Here is a 20,262-nt window from a genome sequence, read left to right as displayed (position 1 = left end):
AAAGTGAGACCAGCTTGCTAGTAAATAAATCAAAATTAAATAATAGAGGCAGCTCACTGGTAAGTGCTGCTATTTGAGCTATTTTTAGAACAGGCCAGCGGGCTACTCATCTGGTCCTTACGGGCTACCTGGTGCCCGCGTTGGTGACCACTGCTCTAGTGAGTTGCATACAAACACAATCAGGCAAAATACGTTCATGTTTCTGTCATTCATTACGCATGTGTGATATTATTCCACAACGTGTTGCACATAAATGGTGGATACAAAGACTAAACAAACATTTTTGTTTTCATTCTTGTCCGGGTCTATTTGCAGCCCATCCCTCACCTGCCTCAGCTGCCCTCCTCTGACCTCTGCGCACACATCCTCTACGAGTGGGAGAGACAGGAGGAGGGGACGCCAACTTCACTGACGTTTTACGCAGCCTTTGCGCACACGATCTGACAGGTCTGCCCTCCAAATAGTCGGTATTTATGTCGTTGTGGGCGAAAATGGCGAGTGGCAACTGAAGTGAGATTAATATATGCGGCACCTGTGGATTGTTTCTCTGTTGTTGTTTCTTTCTTTTTTCTTTTTTTTTTTTAAAGAAGCGAGTGATAATAACAACCTGCGCGTTTTAGGTTGCGTGAAAGCGGCGCAGCAGATCAAGCGAAAGACGCCCTGCACATGCGATGCATCTGTGAAAGTTTCTTAGATCCGAATTGCTGTCGCTCGGACCGGGAGGAGACTTTTAATGGATTTTTTATGTGGGACCCGCTAGGATGGACGTGGTAGATGAAACTGAAGCTTTACAGAGATTTTTTGAAGGTAAGCCCCTCTCACTCGTTAAATAATTGGGTTTTGAAGTGGATTTTGTATGCCAAAATAAAGTTCTGAATACACAAATCTTGTACTTACAAACGAAGTAGCTTCGCTGCTAAACTTCAATGTGTGTTTGACTTGTCTTTTCTCCCTTGACTTTTTTTCTTTGGAAAAGCAAAAATGTAAGCATGCTGGAGGGTTCAAGGGTGCAGCAGCAGCAAAAGTGCTGGTGATGGCTAACAGATCAAGTTAAACTCCTAGGGGGGCAGACGAGATGGAGGAGGGTGAGCTGGAGTGTTGGACATTGTAGGAATTCAAGTTAAAGAAGATAAATTGTGTGTTTTCAGTCCAGTTTCAGTTTATTTGGAACATGCATCACATATTTCCAGTTGTTTCATTACAGCACGTCCGAAAAGGAGTAGGTAGAAGCTGAGTTTATTTAATCCTACCCCTTTTCATATCATAGCAATTTTATCCCATGTCCTTGTTGTCTACAACAGAACACTGAATACATGATAAATAAATAATGTACCATAGAAAGTAAACAAATATTAAATACATCAATAATCTTTATCTCAAGAAAGGGTTCAAGATGTTTTGTGTACTTTGTGAACACTTGTAGTTTGAACAGTCTCTTCAACTGAATCATATTCGTTTGATTTCTTTGGTTAATCCATTCCATAATTTAATTCCACATACAGATATGCTAAAGCAGTGGTTCTTAACCTTGTTGGAGGTACCGAACCTCGTTAGTTTCAATGCACATTCACCGAACCCTTCTTGGTGAAAAATAAAAAAAAAAATTTTTTTCAAATTCAAGACAAAGTTGTGTGCATGTTTTTGGTAACACTTTAGTATGGAGAGCATATTCTAAGTCAGTGGTTCTCAACCTTTTTTCAGTGATATACCCCCTGTGAATTTTTTTTTAATTCAAGTACCCCCTAATCAGAGCAAAACATTTTTGGTTGAAAAAAAGAGATAAAGAAGTAAAATACAGCACTATGTCATCAGTTTCTGATTCATTAAATTGTGTAACAGTGCAAAATATTGCTCATTTGTAGTGGTCTTTCTTGAACTATTTGGAAAAAATATATATAAAAATAGCTAAAAACTTGTTGAAAAATAAACAAGTAATTCAATTATAAATAAATATTTCTAGACATAGAAGTAATCATCAACTTAAAGTGCCCTCTTTGGGGATTGTAATAGAGATCCATCTGGATTCATGAACTTAATTCTAAACATTTCTTCACAAAAAAAGAAATATTTAACATCAATATTTATGGACCATGTCCACAAAAAAATCTAGCTGTCAACACTGAATATTGCATTGTTGCATTTCTTTTCATAGTTTATGAACTTACATTCATATTTTGTTGAAGTATTATTCAATAAATATATTTATAAAGGATTTTTTAATTGTTGCTATTTTTATTAGCAACATTTAAAAAAATCTCATGTACCCCTTTGCATACCTTCAAGTACCCCCAGGGGTAGGCGTACCCCCATTTGAGAACCACTGCCATAGGCTACTATGAGCTAACAGCAACTAAGAAACTAAACAAGCATCAAGTATTTACAGTTGCTTATTACATACAGCTTAAATGTTTCTAAGGCAGAAGTGTATTGGAAAGTATCCAGCAACAAATGAACTTAATTCTAAACATTTTTTCACAAAAAAATAAATTTTTAATATTAATATTTATGGAACATGTCCACAAAAAAAATCTAGCTGTCAACACTGAATTGTTGTATTTCTTTTCACAGTTTATGAACTTACATGCATATTTTGTTGAAGTATTATCCAATAAATATGTTTATAAAGGGTTTTTGGATTGTTGCTATTTTAAAAATATTACAAAAAAATCTCACGTACCCCTTGGCATACCTTCAAGTACCCCCAGTGGTACGCGTACCCCTATTTGAGAAACACTGTTCTAAGTAACAAAGACTTAATTTAGAGGTTTTTGGACACTAGGGGAACATACTCTAAGTAACAAAGACTTAATTTGGAGTTATTTGGTTAGGGTTAGGGTTAGGGTTAGAGGGTTAGGGTTATAATGAGGCCATGCTGTATAAGGCATTAATAAGAACTTAATGACTAGTTAAGAGCCAATATGTTATTAATTTGCATGTTGATAAGCAACTAATTAATGGTGAATGTGTTCCCCGTACTAAAGTGTTACCATGTTTTTTTACTGGTGCACAGAATAAACCGTGCATGAACATCACCTTGTTCAAAGAACAAAACCGACACTAAACTCACACTAGACTGCGTAAACTCAAAACAAATTACACACCTGCAAATCAGTGTGACTTCTGCTGTTGCCGTAGCCGTAATACACCGATAGGGAGAAGTTTTTATTGAGACAATGAGTCGGGTGTGTTTTGATCTCTGCCGAACCCCTGAGGCCGACTCACCGAAGCCCTAGGGTTCGATCGAACCCAGGTTAAGAACCACTGTGCTAAAGGTTTTAAGTGTTGTACGAGCATACAAATGTTTTAAATAAGATTTTCCTCGAAGGTTATATTTCTCCTCTTTTGTTGAGAAGAATGGTTGTACATTCTTGGGTAGCAGGTAATAGTTTGCTTTGTACATCATTTTAGCTGTTTGCAAATGCACCAAATTGTTGAATTTCAATAATTGTGATTTAATAAATAAAGTGTTTGTATGTTCACTATATCGCACATTATGTATTATACTAATTGATCTTTTTTGTAACACAGTTAGTGCATGAAGCACATGCTTCGCAAAGGTATGGCACAAAGAGTTGGGGATAGGAGTAATGCTGGTCCATCCATCCATTTTTTACCTCTTGTCCCTTTCGGGCCACAGGGGTGCTGGAGCCTATCTCAGCTGCATATGCTGGTGTTTTCTTAATTAAAAAAAATGTCAATACATTAAGTTATTGTTTGCAATGTTAAAGGTTATTTTCGGAATAGTGAGTATATGTACAGTATTTATAGCTGACGTTTTGTTCACAAAACATCAAGTGCCCTAACAAATAAATTTGACTTTTTTCCCAACATCACTCCATTATTCAGAATCCCCGCTCACTACATAAGAGAGGGTCAATGTCAAGTGTCCCCCATGGTCAAGACACACTCTTGTGTTTGTATATATGTACAATCAATTATACTGTATGTGCAAAGACCTGACCCTTTATTGTGTTAAAATCATAAATTATACACAGCAGTCCTTGACAGTCGAGAGTTTTCCATGTCATTTTGGCAGGAATTTAGTGAGTTTACATTCTTGCTTTGGGAGTAAAAGGGATGTTCTCTCTTTTTGGCATTATGTCAGCCACGCTTGCTCGCACTAAAATGTCAGCTTGGCCATGAAAAGTAAACAGTAGGTGCTCAGGTTTGATGCTTTATGCTGCAATGTCAGATGTGGCCTTTGAGCCATTAGCAAGGATTTTCAAGATGCTTGATATCTTTTTTTAGATCTGGCTTTTACAGTCAAAATCATGCATGGACGGAAAAATCCTGTTTGTGGTAATGATGTCTTAGCTATGTATATATATATATATATATATATATATATATATATATATATATATATATATATATATATATATATATATATATATATTCGGGGTCGCGGGGGGAGGTATATATATATATATATATATATATATATATATACCTTCCCCCGCGACCCCGAAGAAAATAAGCAGTAGACAATGGATGGAGATATATATATATATATATATATATATATATATATATATATATATATATATATATATATATATATATATATATATATATATATATATATATATGTAGGTGTGGGAAAAATCACAAGACTACTTCATCTCTACAGAACTGTTTCATGAGGGGTTCCCTCAATCATCAGGAGATTTTAATGGAAGCATTCACATACAATGGTTTATATAGGGCACAGAGTGGGTGGGTACAGGCAGGCGTAGGGTGTGGTGATTGGCTCATGTGTTACCTAGGAGGTGTTTCCGTCTGTGGCGGCATGTTGAAATGATTTCACTGCGATTGTTGAGGGATGATAGATCTGGATGATATATAATAAACAGTTTCTCTTTTAAGCATAGGTTGCATCTTTTATTAGCACTGTTGTAAGGTGTGCTGGATGCAAGAATTTGCCATGTTATTGAATATTCAACATTATTGTCTTTGAGGTTCCAAATGTGTTTGCTGAGTTCTGTAGAATTCCGCAAAGTCTGGTTTCTAAAGGAAGCGTTGTGATTATTCCATCTTGTTTTGAACGCTCCTTCGGTTAATCCTACGTACGTGTCGGATGTGTTAATGTCCTTGCGTGTTACCTTTGCTTGGTAAACGACTGATGTCTGTAAGCACCTTCCGTTGAGAGGGCAATCAGGTTTCTTGCGACAGTTACATTCCTTATTGGTTTCAGAGTCGTTTAGTCTGGGGGTAGGCATATTGCGCTCTACCACGGTATCGAGCACTATTCTCTGGATAATCCAATCAAGACATATATATACATATATATATATATATATATATATATATATATATATATATATATATATATATATATATATATATATATATATATATATATATTTATATATATATATATATATATATATATATATATATATATATATATATATATATATATATATATATATATATGTCATCTATCATCTAGTCTCGGTTATTGTGGTTTATCCGTTATGCAGTGCTCAATACCGGGGTAGAGCGGAATATACATTTGGTCAGGAAAAAACACAGAGGCTATTGCATCCCTACAAGACTGTTTCGCAGGTTTCCCTGCTCTTCAGGGGATTTGATAAAATCCTAATTGACTGAAAGAGTGCGCACTTGCCGCACGAGCGCAATGTCACGTTATTAATGGGAAAATGCATTTTTAGACAATATGATTTGCGGGGCACCGAGAGCAACAAGTGGTAGAAAATAGATTAGAAATGACAGATTTAATATATATATATATATATATATATATATATATATGTATATATATATATATATATATAATGCATATATATATAAAAAAATTAATATATATATATATATATATATATTTTTTTTTTTCAAACTTTTTTTTTAAATCAATTTTATATATATATATATATATATATATTCATATATATACATATATATATTTATATATATATATTTATGTATATATATATTCATATATATATACATATATATATTTATATATATATATATATTTATGTATATATATTTTTTTTTTTATTTAAAACAAAAAATAAAATAAATATATATAATATGTGTGTATATATATAAATTAATATATATACATATATATATATATGCATATTACATATATTTATTTTATCTTTATTTTATTTTTTATTTAAAACAAAAAAATTTAATAAACATATATATATACATATATATATATATATATATATATATATATATATATATATATATATATATATATAGACAGGGGCCAGCCAAACCCAAATCTGGCCCGCGGGAAGTCCCAAGTTAAAAAAAATAAATAAATAAAATATTTGTATTTAGAAAAAATAAATAAATAAATAAATAAAAAAAAAATAAAATAAAAAAAAAAATATATATATATATATATATATATGTATTTAATTTTTATCTAAAACAAAAAAATAATATATAATATATAATATGCATATATATATATGAATATATATATATATATATATATATATATATTAAATTTTTATCTAAAACAAAAAATACTTATATATAATATATAATATGCATATATATATATATATATGCATATTACATATATTTATTTTATCTTTATTTTATTTTTTATTTAAAACTAAAAAATTTAATAAACATATATATATATATATATATATATATATATATATATAGACAGGGGCCAGCCAAACCAAAATCTGGCCCGCGGGAAGTCCCAAGTTAAAAAAAATAAATAAATAAAATATTTGTATTTAGAAAAAAAAAAATATATATATATATATATATGTATATATATATATATTTTTTTTAATTTTTATCTAAAACAAAAAAATACTTATATATTATATATAATATGCATATATATATATTTAATTTTTATCTAAAACAAAAAAATACTTAGATATAATATATAATATGCATATATATATATATTAATATATATATATATATATATATATATATATATTAATATATATATATGTATATATATATATATATATATGTTTTTCTTGTTTGTTTTTTGAATACAAATATTTTATTTTTATTTTTTTTAATTTGGGACTTCTCGCAGGCCAAATTTTGGATGTTGGCGGGCCAGATGCAGCCCACGGGCCGTAGTTTGGGGACACTTGTCTTAGCTTCTAATAGTAAGTATATATAAGAATGATGATGATCCTCAATGCCTTTCACATCCACTGGTGGCCATAATTGCACACTATTTGAGGATTGCTCTGACTGGATTTAATGTCTGAATTTCTGATTTTCCAGTTTTTTATACTGTGTAGTCCTGGGATATTCAACTCAATTGTTTTGGGGGCCGCATCCTCCACTTTTAGACTTATTTTGTATATTACTGAGAACCAGCGTCCTCTACAGTAGACATTTTATTTTAATCTACTTATTTTGTCCAAGTTACAAAGAAGGATCTGCTGTTTTTAAGGACATTTTGCAAAAAAGTTAGTCAGAGATCATCTCTATCACTGAACTCTATTGTTATATAAGAATCTGCTGCAACAATGTGAGTCTCTCGCAAGTTCTTTGAACTAAACTCCAGTTTAGTTCACCAGTTGCTTAATCCAAATGATGAAAAAGAGAGGACCCAAAATGGAACCCTGAGGAACACGACTAGTATAACTAAAAAGGTTGAACAAATGAGGACTGACTGTATCTGAAGTAAACAAGCGAGAGCAACGCATTGCTTACATGATTCACGTTACAAAAAAAAAGTGTAACTGCCAAAAAGGAGAGGACAAAAAGGGGTGCCTTGAGGTATGCCTCATTTATGTAAATCACAAGTCTGGATCCGAATGTTTGTTAGCAAGGTTAGAATGCCAATGTGTGTACAATGGTCTAGTGTTGTCCCGATACCAATATTTTGGTCCCGGTACCAAAATGTATTTTTATGCTTTTCGGTACTTTTCAATACTTTTTGAAATAAAGGAGACCACAAAAAATAGCATTATTGGCTTTATTTTTACAAAAAATGTTACGGTACATTAAACATATGTTTCTTGTTGCAAGTTTGTAAAATATTTAATAAAATATTTTATATTTTATTAGTAAGTAAACAAACAAAGGCTCCTAATTCAGCTGCCGACATATGCAGTAACATATTGGGTCATTTATCATTTCATTATTTTGTCAAAATTATTAAGGACAAGTGGTAGAAAATGGATTATTAATCTACTCGTTCATTTATTGTTAATATCGGCTTACTTTCTCTTTAAACATGTTCTATCTACACTTCTGTTAAAATGTAATAATCACTTATTTTTCTGTTGTTTGATACTTTACATTAGTTTTGGATGATACCACAAATTTGGGTGTCAATCCGATACCAAGTAGTTACAGGATCATACATTGGTCATATTCAAAGTCTTTATGTGTCCAGGGACATATTTCCTGAGTTTATAAACATAATATGAATTAAAAAAAAAAAAGATTTTGTGACGTTAAAAAATATCTGTGTAATCATAGTAGTATCGACTAGTTTCATGGGTGTCAAACTCCGGCCCGCGGGCCAAATTTGGCCCGCCATGCAATTTATTTTGGCCCTTGAGACAGTATTAAATTAACATTAGAGCTGGCCCGCCGGTATTATACAGCATTGGTGCATTCATCGCTAATTCTAATATTTGCCAATCCTCACGATTTTCCCAGGAGACTCCCGAATTTCAGTGTCCCCACCCTCCGAAAATTTTTCCCGATTTCCACTCGGACAACAATATCGGCGGCGTGCCTTAAAGGTACTGCTTTTAGCGTTCCCTACAACCTGTTGTCATGTCCGCTTTTCCGCCATACAATCAGCGTGCCGGCCCAGTTATGTAATATATGCGGATTCTACACACACACACACACACACACACACACACACACACACACACACACACACAAGTGAATGCAAGGCATACTTGGTCAACAGCCACACAGGTCACACTGAGGGTGGCCTTATAAACAACTTTAACACTGTTACAAATGCACCACACTCTGAACCCACACCACACAAGAATGACAAACACATTTTGGGAGATCATCCGCACTGTAACACAACAACAACACAACAGAACAAATACCCAGAACCACTTGCGGCATTAACTCTTCCGGGACACTACAATATACACCCCCGCTACCAACAAACCTCAATTTTGCATGTCAGTATAAAGTTATATAAGCCTTGCTTGTTCAATATTCAATGTAAAACTTGTTTAGGTCCCTATTAAAAGGTTAAGTTGTTCAACTTTGGCCCGCGGCTTTGTTCGGTTTAGAATTTTGGCCCACTCTGTATTCGAGTTTGACACCCCTGGACTAGATACACTCCTGTACTTGGTATCATTACAGTGGATGTCTGGTGTAGATCCACCAATTGCGTTTGTTTACTTTGTGACGCCGGTAAGCTATGGTGTGTATGAAGCATGTTTAGCTATTCCTCGTCCTGCAGGGATGATACTTGTAAAAAACTTACTTTATTTGTCGTCATGGAGGCGAGGATTGGTGATTTAGAAGTAGCTAAAATACTGCCGTCCGGGGCTGGATTTTAGCCGCTAGCTAGCTAGCCATGTCTTAAGGCACCTCTTCCTGAGGGTGTTTCAGTGTTATAACTTCACCTTTATCTTTAGTTTTTTACGCCAAAATGTGTCTGTTCTCCCTTTTCTGTGTACATACTGTGTCTGCTTGTAAGTACTCCGTGATTGTGCGCTGCCGAACATGCTCTTCTGCTCGTAAACCAGCAATGTCACAACGTGACGTCAACGGGCGGGGGGTTGGTGGGCCGGGACTTTTTAGAGGCGGTATAGTACCGAATATGATTCATTAGTATCGCGGTACTATATTAATACCAGTATACCGTACAACCCTACAATGGTCCAAGTTCTTTAAAGCAAGAGCGCGCTAGTGTGTTTAGGAATTTGCTGCAAAAAAAGTTTGTCTCCCAAATTTTGAACTGAACACAGGCGCTGACATGGTGTCATTCCCGATTCGGATTTGGCCCCCCGGCTGCCTGTTGAATACCCCGGCTGTATGAATGCCATATGATGAGTTCCCAATATTAATATACTGAAAAAAAATAAACACAGGTATCCACTGCCTTACAATAATGACATTAACATAAAACTGAAAATAAAGGTTTGAAAATGAGAGTAACATCGGCAGACATAATTTTTACTGTTTAACTCAGGGGTCCCCAAACTTTTTGACTCAAGGGCCGCAGTGGGTTAAAAAAATTATTCGCGCACTAATTAACTGAAAGAGCGCGCACTTGCCACGTGTTTGCCCAACAATATTATTGTAGGGAAAATGCATTTTAGACAATATGATTTGCCTGAGCAAATGCAACACGGAACGACACAGGAGGTCCTTCATGCCGACAGCCATCAGACTGTATAATGTATATTTTCCTTGACTGCACTTAAATGTAGAATATATGTAGAATATATTTATACTAATCATATATTATTTATTATTATTATTGTCTATTGTGAGCGAACTGTGGTGCTGCATTTTCCCCCAGCCATCAATAAAGTACTTTCTATCCTATTCTATTCTATTCTATTCTTTTCTATTCTATTCTATTCTAAGAGACACCGAGAGTAACAAGCATTAGAAGATGGATCAAAGAGGACAGTTTAAAAAAAAAAAAAAAATAAATATATATATATATAAAAATAATAATAATAATAATAATAACAATAATAATAATAATAAATACTACTTATAATAAATATATATAAAAATATATTTTTTATTCATTTATTTTTTATTTTCATTTTTTTGTGTATACTTGGAACTTCCCGTGAGCCGGATTTTGGACGCTAGCGGGCTGTATCTGGCCCGCGGCCCATAGTTTGAGGACCCCTTGTTTAACTGATCCATGCACCTGTATGCTCTCATTGTAGTTTTGATCCATATACATTTGTCATTTATATTCTGATCTGTCTACTGACACCATGTCGCATTAGCAAGTTTCCCATCAATATCAGCTTTTTTCACACACTTTAGTTTCTGCTTGCCAATGCCATAACTATACAAAGTAGGTCTTGTAAATGGAAAAAAAAATCACTAAATCTGTTTGTCCATTTATTTTAGACTGCAGTTTATTTTAATGGAGTGCATTCAGCAGCAACTGATCCCAAGCCAGCTATGTGAAATACTACACTTGAACAATGTACAGTAGTCTCTACATTTACCTTTTGTTTTAGTCGGTGGGCTATATCCAGGAGCACACTTGGACCCATCACAGCGATAGATCTTGCTAGTAAGCCATGTTTTATTCGGATTACAGAAATATGTATACATCACCCTAATGCACAGTGTGCATTCCTGGCATAGCCTGGGTCGCTTGTTAAAACAGGAGGTGAGACTGGTGTTTCTCCTCATCGTTGGCTGTCATACCCTCGGCCTCCATTAGAGTAACAGTGTGCAGACAGGGTGAGGAGGTGAGACAGAGCAGACTCAGTGCTGAGAGACTCACCCATTGGGAGAAAGCCAAGCAAATCTCCACTGGAACACCCCCTTCCTCTACCATAACTTGACCTTCTCCTCTCTGACTCACTTGGACAATAAACAGTTGCTCGCACTCACACTGACACACACAAAGGTTAGTGACATTTATTACTGTTGTGTTGATTCATCTTAAGGAACAATCCTTTCTAAGTCAACCGAACAAGTGATTGAAGTAGAACATCCGCGCGTGGACTTCATACAGTTTCATGAACGTTTCTTTTTAAACATTTTAAAGGGGAACATTATCACAATTTCAGAAGGGTTAAAACCAATACAAATCAGTTCCCAGTCGCTTATTTTATTTTTTGAAGTTTTTAAAAAAATGTTACCAATCCCAGAATATTCCTAAAAAAAAGCTTTAAAGTGCCTGATTTTCGCTATCTCTGAAACCATCGTCCATTTTCCTATGACGTCATCCAGTGATGCCAATATGGATAGCACAGCAAGATATAGCAACATCAGCTCGGATTCAGACTCGGATTTCAGCGGCTTAAGCGATTCAACAGATTACGCATGTATTGAAATGGATGGTTGGAGTATGGAGGCAGATAGCGAAAACGAAATTGAAGAAGAAACTGAAGCCATTGAGCGAATAGCTATTGACGCTATTCGGCCATGTTTGCCTTAGCATCGCTGGTAAAATGTGCAGACCAACGATCGGAAGTTTCGCATCTTGTGACACTGGATCAACTTAAATCCATCGATTGGTAAGTGTTTGTTTGGCATTAAATGCAGGTGGAGGGAAACGCTGGATGTAAATTTAGTTTCAAATGTACATACAGCTAGACTAAATAGCATGTTAGCATCGATTAGCTGGCAGTCATGCCGCGACCAAATATGTCTGATTAGCACATACAGTAAGTCAACAACATCAACAAAACTCACCTTTGTGATTTAGTTGACTTTATCGTTGGAAATGCATCTGCAGGTTATCCATACATCTCTGTGCCATGTCTGCCTTAGCACCGCCGGTAAAATGTGCAGACACTCCGGCACATTCAATGGGGGTCTGGCGGAAGATTTCTTTGACTTTATCGTTGGAAATGCATCTGCTTTGAGTGTCGCAGGATAGCCACACAATCTTGCCATCTCTGTAGTAGCATAGCTTTCGTCGGTAAAGTGTGCAGAACAAACGACTGACCATTTTGTCGGCTTTCCCCACACCCTCGTATTTTGAACAAATTTCATCCAATTTCTTGCCACATTCGCATCTTTGGGCCAGTGGTGCAACTTGAATCCCTCACTGTTAGTGTTGTTACACCCTCCGACAACACACCGACGAGGCATGATGTCTCCAAGGTTCAAGAAAATAGTCGAAAAAACGGAAAATAACAGAGCTGATTTGACTTGCTGCGTGTAATGTGTTTGAGAAAATGGCGGCTTTATTACCGAGGTGACGTCACGTTCTGACGTCATCGCCCCGAGAGCGATAAATAGAAAGGCGTTTAATTTGCCAAAATTCACCCATTTAGAGTTCGGAAATCGGTTAAAAAATATATGGTCTTTTTTCTGCCACATCAAGGTATATATTGATGCTTACATAGGTCTGGTGATAATGTTCCCCTTTAAAACGTACAGCCGCTGCCTCTGGTTAACGTTGACAATTGAGTTTTTTTCTTTGTGAACTGTGAATAACTGAGTGTTCAGGAGTGTTTGATCTGTTCTTTGATTATAATATGTACATTATGCACGGTGTAGACAAGTAAGATCAGTTAAATGTTAAGTTACAGTTAAAGTACCAATGATTGTCACACACACACTCAGTGCGGTGAAATTGTCCTCTGCATTCGACCCATCACACTTAATCACACCCTGGAAGGTGAGACGAGCAGTGAGCAGCAGCGGTGGCTACGCCCGGGAATCATTTTTGGTGATTCAACCCCCAATTCCAACCTTTGATGCTGAGTGTCAAGCAGGGAGGTAATGGGTCCAATTGTTATAGTCTTTGATATGACTCGAGCTCTTTCTGATGGGATGAAATACATAATCTTGTTGTCTTTATTCAATCACCATACAGTATATGTTGTCATTTTTCAATTATCAATCTATCAAAATTTATTTATATAGCCCTTAATCACAAGTGTCTAAAAAGGCTGCAAAAGCCACAGCGACATCAGATCCCACATCAGGGCCATAAAAAACTCAACCCAATGGGATACAATGAGAAACCTTGGAGGAGAACGCAAATGTGGGAACCCCGCTCCTGGGGGACCGGTGCAATGGACGTCGAGTGGATCTAGTTAATAGGGGGACCAGCAGGGTATCATCTTGAGTGGGGACAAGTCAGCAGCGCAGAGATGTCCCCAACTGGTGCACAAATGAGTGGTCCCGACTTTGAACAGCTAGTGCTTCATCTGTGGTCAACTAAAAACCTCTCTACGCAGTAGAATGGAGCAGAGCAGAAAAGAGACGGCAGATCAACTTGTCTAAAAGGGGGGTCTATTCAAAGGTTACAGTATAGAAATGAGTTTTAAGATGGGACTTAAATGCTTCTACTGAGGTAGCATCTCTAACTGTTACCGGGAGGGCATTCCAGAGTACTGGAGAATATAAAACGTTCGATAGCCCTCAGACTTTTTTGGGGTTCTGGGATTAAATGAGTCCTATTAGCAGTGATGTTGATAACATGTTGTAAAAACTCACAAAGGTAAAAACTGTTTTTTTTTTTTGTATTTTTTCAATTTTCTTGAAAATTGAAAAAAAATTTTTTACACTTTCTCACCGTGAAAGTGTAAAAAATGCCCCAGGCTTTAATCAAGCAAATAAATTGGCGCCTTCTGAGAGTATAACAGTGTGTTGGCCTGGCCATTAAAACATTTTGTATCATTATATTGTCCCACAAATTATAGCCAATAAACGATGATATTGTTAGCAATATTGTGACACCAATTCAAGCATTAACGTAATCATATAATGTCATTCTAAAAACGCAATAAACTTCTATTCCAGGGGTATCAAACTCATTTTAGCTCAGGGGCCGCATGGAGGAAAATTTATTCCCAAGTGGGCCGGAATGGTAAAATCATGCCATGATAACATGAAAATAAAGACAACTGCAGGTTGTTCACTTTGGCCACAAAAAGAACAAGGACAATATAAAAATATACAAATAAAAAATAATCCTCTGGACACAACACTTTAAATTTGTTGAGGAAATTGGTGCAGTTTCAAGAACACAATGAGCTTAGACTTTGTCTCAGTGTATCTACAAAGCCAGGATTAAACTTTAAGTCACAGTCTTTTCGGGATTGAACAAAAAACACAACATGTATACTCTTCGAGGTATCAAATACCCTTTGTCATTTCCACAAATCAATCCAGCGCTAACTCAACAAACCGTAAGAAACGGAGATAAAAACTATTGAAAAGGGTTAAGTTGTATCGTTTTTGACAGAGACATTATGTGGGAGTGAGCATGCCAAATAACGATGTGTTCGAAGTAGAAGACATAGGTTTTAAATTCCATTTGGGTCGAGAGAGAGGAGCCGAAGCCACGCTTTACTCTGTACCGCTAGATAGTCCTAACAGATTGCTATTGTGACATCTAGTGGACACATTAAGAAGGGCAGTTTCTTTCATAAAAAAAAAATGCAAACTCATCACCCTGTTCTATTTCTTATTAATATTTTTTACAATTGTAATTTGTATGTGAACAAATTGTAATTATCCTAATGAGTAAACAAGCCATAAAACCTCTCAATGTCTTTTAAAAGTTGCACTTTAATAAATATTGAACATCTTGAAGTGTGTTTATTTCCTCAACTGGAAAGACAGGGTCAGCTGGTCTTTTCCAACAAATTTGGCCACACAGGTTAATTTGTCCGTGTTGATGAGCTCATGTTGCTCTTTCGGTTTGTAGCCTTAACATTCCCAAACCGTTGGCTTTTCACTGATCGTTTTGGTTCCCCTTAATTGTTTACCTTTATTTCGGCGCTCTTCACTACCAAGTTGTGATCAGCGAGGTCTTCTGTCCGTGCATCCTGTGTGTGTGTGTGCGTGTGTGTGCATGCGTGTGTGTCTGTGTGTGTGTGTGTGTGCGTGTGCGTGCGTGTGTGTGTGTGTGTGCATGCGTGCGTGTCTGTGTGTGTGTGTGCGTGCATGTGTGTGTGTTTGTGTGCGTACGTGCGTGCGTGTGTGTGTGTGTGTGTGTGTGTGTGTGTGTGTGTGTGTGTGTGTGTGTGTGTGTGTGTGTGTGTAAGCTAGCGGTCCAAGAAAAAGATTGTGGATAATGGGAGGGTTCCCTCTGTTTATTTCATATTGCTATTGAATAAACACTCACCAGTTCTGTAAGAACAAGAGGTTGAAAGCAAGAGATGAATAAAACAAACACACAGAGACATGGAAATTAATTGATATCTATCTCATTTAATTTATTGTTATATTATTTGGTCTAGTGGCCATTGAATTTTGTTTTGTTTTTTTATACAGACATGCAGATACATAGAATATAACTAAGGATTTTAATAAGTGTACCGTACTCCATGGTCTGTGATCATTGATGTTCCTGACCTTTATTTTCCATTCATTCATTCCCCCACCCAGAAACATGAACGTGCCAATAGTTGAATGAAATACTTGCAGTTGGCGTATCAGAAAACATTCTCTCAACATGGATAATCCCAATATACTCATGGTACAGATGGTGTTTCACGTCAAGCCGACTGATGGACTACGTGCCTGACGAGCACTGACATCTATAGTGGTTTGTGTATACCAGTATTCCTTGTTATTCCCGAAAAAAAATTACAGCCCATTACTCATGTCTCTATATCAAAATTCCTATTAAGTGCCGCTGTACTCCCAACACGATCGTGAATCATGGTTAGGAAGGTTGTTTGAAAGCCAAATGCTTGCCTGTGTTCCCTGATTTACTGGTTCAGTGGTGATTTGCTTTAAGAGGAATGTATTGTTTGAGAGCGGCCAGGCTTGAGGTGCTCACTTTTTATTGTTCACCTTCATCATCAGGGCCAGCAGAGTCGTTCTTAACCAGTGAGCATGTGTGTGTGTGTGTGTGTGTGTGTGTGTGTGTGTGTGTGTGTGTGTGTGTGTGTGTGTGTGTGTGTGTGTGTGTCTTTAAGTTCGCATGTGATGGCTTGGCATTGTCTTGCTGAAATAAGCAGGGGCGTCCACGATAACGTTGCTTAGATGCCAAAATATGTTGCTCCAAAACTTGTATGGTGCCTTCACAGATGTGTAAGAAACCCATGCCTTGGGCACAAATACACCCCCATATCATCACACTGATGTTGCTTTTTGATGCAGTACCACCTGATGGATCAAAGGTCTGTAATATTATCACTTACGTGCATTGATTTCTCCAGATTCTCTCAACCATTTGATGATATCACTGACCGTAGATGGTGAAATCCCTAAATTCCTTCCAATAGCTCGTTGAGAAATGTTGTTCTTAAACTGTTGGACAAATTGCGCACACATTTGTTCACAAACTGGTGACCCTCGCCCCATCCTTGTCTGTGAATGACTGAGCATTTCATGGAAGCTGCTTTCATACCAGATCATGGCACCCACCTGTTCCCAATTAGCGTGTTCACCAGTGGGATGTTACAAATAAGTGTTTGATGAGCATTCTTCAACTTTGTCAGTCGTTTTTGCCTCTTGTGCCAAGTTATTTGAAACATGTTGCAGGCATCAAATTCCAAATGAGCTAATATTTGCATAAAAAAAAGTTTTCCAGTTCAAACGTTAAGAATCTTTTCTTTGCAGTCTATTCAATTGAATATAGGTTGAAAAGGATTTGCAAATCCTTGTATTCACATCTGTGAATCATCCTGTCCCCTTAGCAGAAAAACAGCTCCAAAGCATGATGTTTCAACCCCCATGCTTCACAGAAGGTCTGGTGTGCTTGGGATGCAACTCAGTATGATACTTCTTCCAAACACGACGAGTTGAGTTTATACCAAAAAGTTCTATTTTGGTTTCATCTGACCACATGACATTCTCCCAATCCTCTGCTGTATCATCCATGTATCCATTTTGTTATAAACTCAACTAGTAGTGTTTGGAGGAAGAAGAATACTGAGTTGCATCCCAAGAACACCATACATACTGTGAAGCATGGGGGTGGAAACATCATGCTTTGGGGCTGTTTTTCTGCTAAGGGGACAGGACAATTGATCCGTGTTAAGGAAAGAATGAATAGGGCCATGTATCGTGAGATTTTGAGCCAAAACCTCCTTCCATCTGTGAGAGCGTTGAATGGTTGACCAAATATTTATTTTCCACCATGATTTACAAATAAATTCTTTAAAATTCCCACAATATGAATTCCTGGATTTTTTTTTACACATTCTGTCTCTCACAGTTGAAGTGTACCTATGATGAAAATTATAGACCTCTGTCATCATTTTAAGTGGGAGAACTTGCACAATCGGTGGCTGACTAAATACTTTTTTTTCCCCACTGTATATACACTCATCCCCGTTTTGGGAGGTCTATTTTGTGTTTTATTTATGTACATATTATTTATGTATTTATTTTGTCCTTCGTGTGTGTGTCAACATATTCGGAGAAAAAACAACGTCCATTCAGCAACACCCTTTTCTAATTCCATAGCTTCTGGATGATGTAAGGGGGTGATTAAAACACATTTCAATCAATTAATGCGTTTTGGTGTCCTGTAATATTTAGTTTTTTTCGTATTGAATCATCGTCATTATCGGCGGTCACTCGAAGCGAGTATGGCGGTCCTCCTGGTAGGGGGCATACCTTTATGGAGGATGCCTTTGCGTGACTTTTTTTAATGTGGGCTGACTGGTGCACAGACAGTCACCACACGATCCTTGACATATCCTGGTCAGGGTCCAGTGGCATGGAGTCCAAGACGACTGGGGACCCTTTCCTGCTGCAGGCTTCTTTTGCCATCGCAGCCGTTGTGGTAGTTCATAAATCTACGGTCTCCCACCTGCTCCGCCGTTTAGGTCTTCACCGTATCCCTAGCTTGGGGGCAGTCAAGTACTAGGCCTTTGCCAAGGGCCACCTGGGTTAATAGTAGTAAAGGGGTTAACCTCCTAGTGCCCCAAGACCCCTTAGAGGAGCCTCCGTTGCCGGATGCACTTTAACGTCATGCCCAGGACACTCACATAGAATATACAGTGTATTACTCACATACATCCTATATAATAACAACTTCTTGCAATGTAGATGCACTGCACGACTGCTGCCAAAATGCTCATTAAAGGCCTACTGAAATGAGATTTTCTTATTTAAACGGGGATAGCACGTCCATTGTATGTGTCATATTTGATATTTCACCATATTGCTATATTTTTGCTGAAAGGATTTAGTAGAGAACATCGACGATAAAGTCCGCAACTTTTGGTCGCTAATATAAAAGCCTTGCCTTTACCGGAAGTAGCAGACGATTTGCGCGTGACGTCACTGGTTGTAGAGCTCCTCACATATTCACATTTTTCACAATCATAGCCACCAGCAGCTAGAGCGATTCGGACCGAGAAAGCGACAATTTCCCCATTTATTTGAGCGAGGATGAAATATTTGTGGATTAGGATAGTGAGAGTGAAGGACTAGAAAAAAAAAGAAAGAAAAAAAAAGTTAAAACAAAAAAAAAAGGCGAGGGCAGTGAAAGCGATTCAGATGTTATTAGACACATTTACTAGGATAATTCTGGAAAATCCCTTATCCGCCTATTGTGTAACTAGTGTTTTAGTGAGATTGTATAGTACCTGAAAGTCGGAGGAGTGTGGCCAAGGGAGTGGTGACCGCCAGTGTCTCCGGTGGGAGGAGGTAATAGTCCACAGCTGCAGGAGGACGCAAGCTCCGCACATAACTACGGTAAGAGCCGACTTATTACCACAATTTTCTCACCGAAACCTGCCGGTTGACATATGGTCGGGATCCATATTTGATTGAGCGCTCTGTTCCATAGTAAAACTTCACCTCCGGGAATTTTAAACAGGGAAACCCGGCTGTGTTTGTGTGGATACAGGCTAAAGCTTCCCACCTCCATCTTTCTACTTTGACTTCTCCATCATTAACTGAAAAAATTGCAAAAGATTCAGCAACACAGATGTCCAGAATACTGTGTAATTATGCAATGAAAGCAGACTACTTATAGCTTGGATCGGACTGGAAAAAAATGTCCCCTACAACCGGTGATGTCAAACGCACGCGTCATCATACCGCGACGCTTTCAACAGGACACTTCGCGGGAAATTTAAAATTGCAATTTAGTAAACTAAACCGGCCATATAGGCATGTGTTGCAATGTTAATATTTCATCATTGATATACAAACAGACTGCGTGGTCGGTAGTAGTGGGTTTCAGTAGGCCTTTAAGACTAGTAGAAGTCTCCTGCATGTTTGAAAACATAGCAAAACGCCACAGGTAGGAGCATGATAACATGTATGTCCAGTAAATGAGTGTCTCCGTGGTGATGCCCCGTATAGTACATGCAAAATCCTCATTGAAAAAAGACAGTCTGCGCTCTATTCAATCTTATAGTACACACTATTTTACAGATAGCACACGCTGTTTAGCACTATGTATTTGGATCTTAGTAAATCAGACCCTAACTCTGCACTTGTCCAACGTAATAGATGCCATTAATTACAAACAACAATGTAGGCGTGGGGGAGAACACAAACATTAGCAACCATCTTAGCTATCTATGTGAGCTGCAGTGCCAGCATTACGCTTATTTTAACAGCAACATCATGTTTGGTTAGCGCATTTGCTGTAAAAAAGCAAAATTATAAAATTTACAACTCCCACATCTTGAGCTCACAGATAATTGGCAAAAG

The 20,262-nt window shown here is 37.0% G+C and overlaps 1 protein-coding gene across 6 annotated transcripts in view; it reads left to right on the top strand.

Moving 5' to 3' along the window:
- Positions 1–441: 441 nt before the first annotated feature.
- myrf (myelin regulatory factor) overlaps positions 442–20,262 on the top strand; it is a 93,735-nt gene continuing 73,914 nt past the window's right edge. For all 6 annotated transcript variants that reach the window (XM_061917182.1, XM_061917183.1, XM_061917180.1 and 3 more), the window contains exon 1: positions 442–807. In XM_061917182.1, the coding sequence (XP_061773166.1) occupies positions 762–807 (46 nt within the window). In that variant the 5' untranslated portion in view covers positions 442–761. The remainder of the gene's footprint in view (positions 808–20,262) is intronic.

The sequence above is a fragment of the Nerophis ophidion genome, linkage group LG12 (assembly GCF_033978795.1).
Source record: "Nerophis ophidion isolate RoL-2023_Sa linkage group LG12, RoL_Noph_v1.0, whole genome shotgun sequence".
Classification (NCBI taxonomy): Eukaryota; Metazoa; Chordata; class Actinopteri; order Syngnathiformes; family Syngnathidae; genus Nerophis; species Nerophis ophidion.
This window is presented reverse-complemented; position numbering and strand designations above follow the sequence as displayed.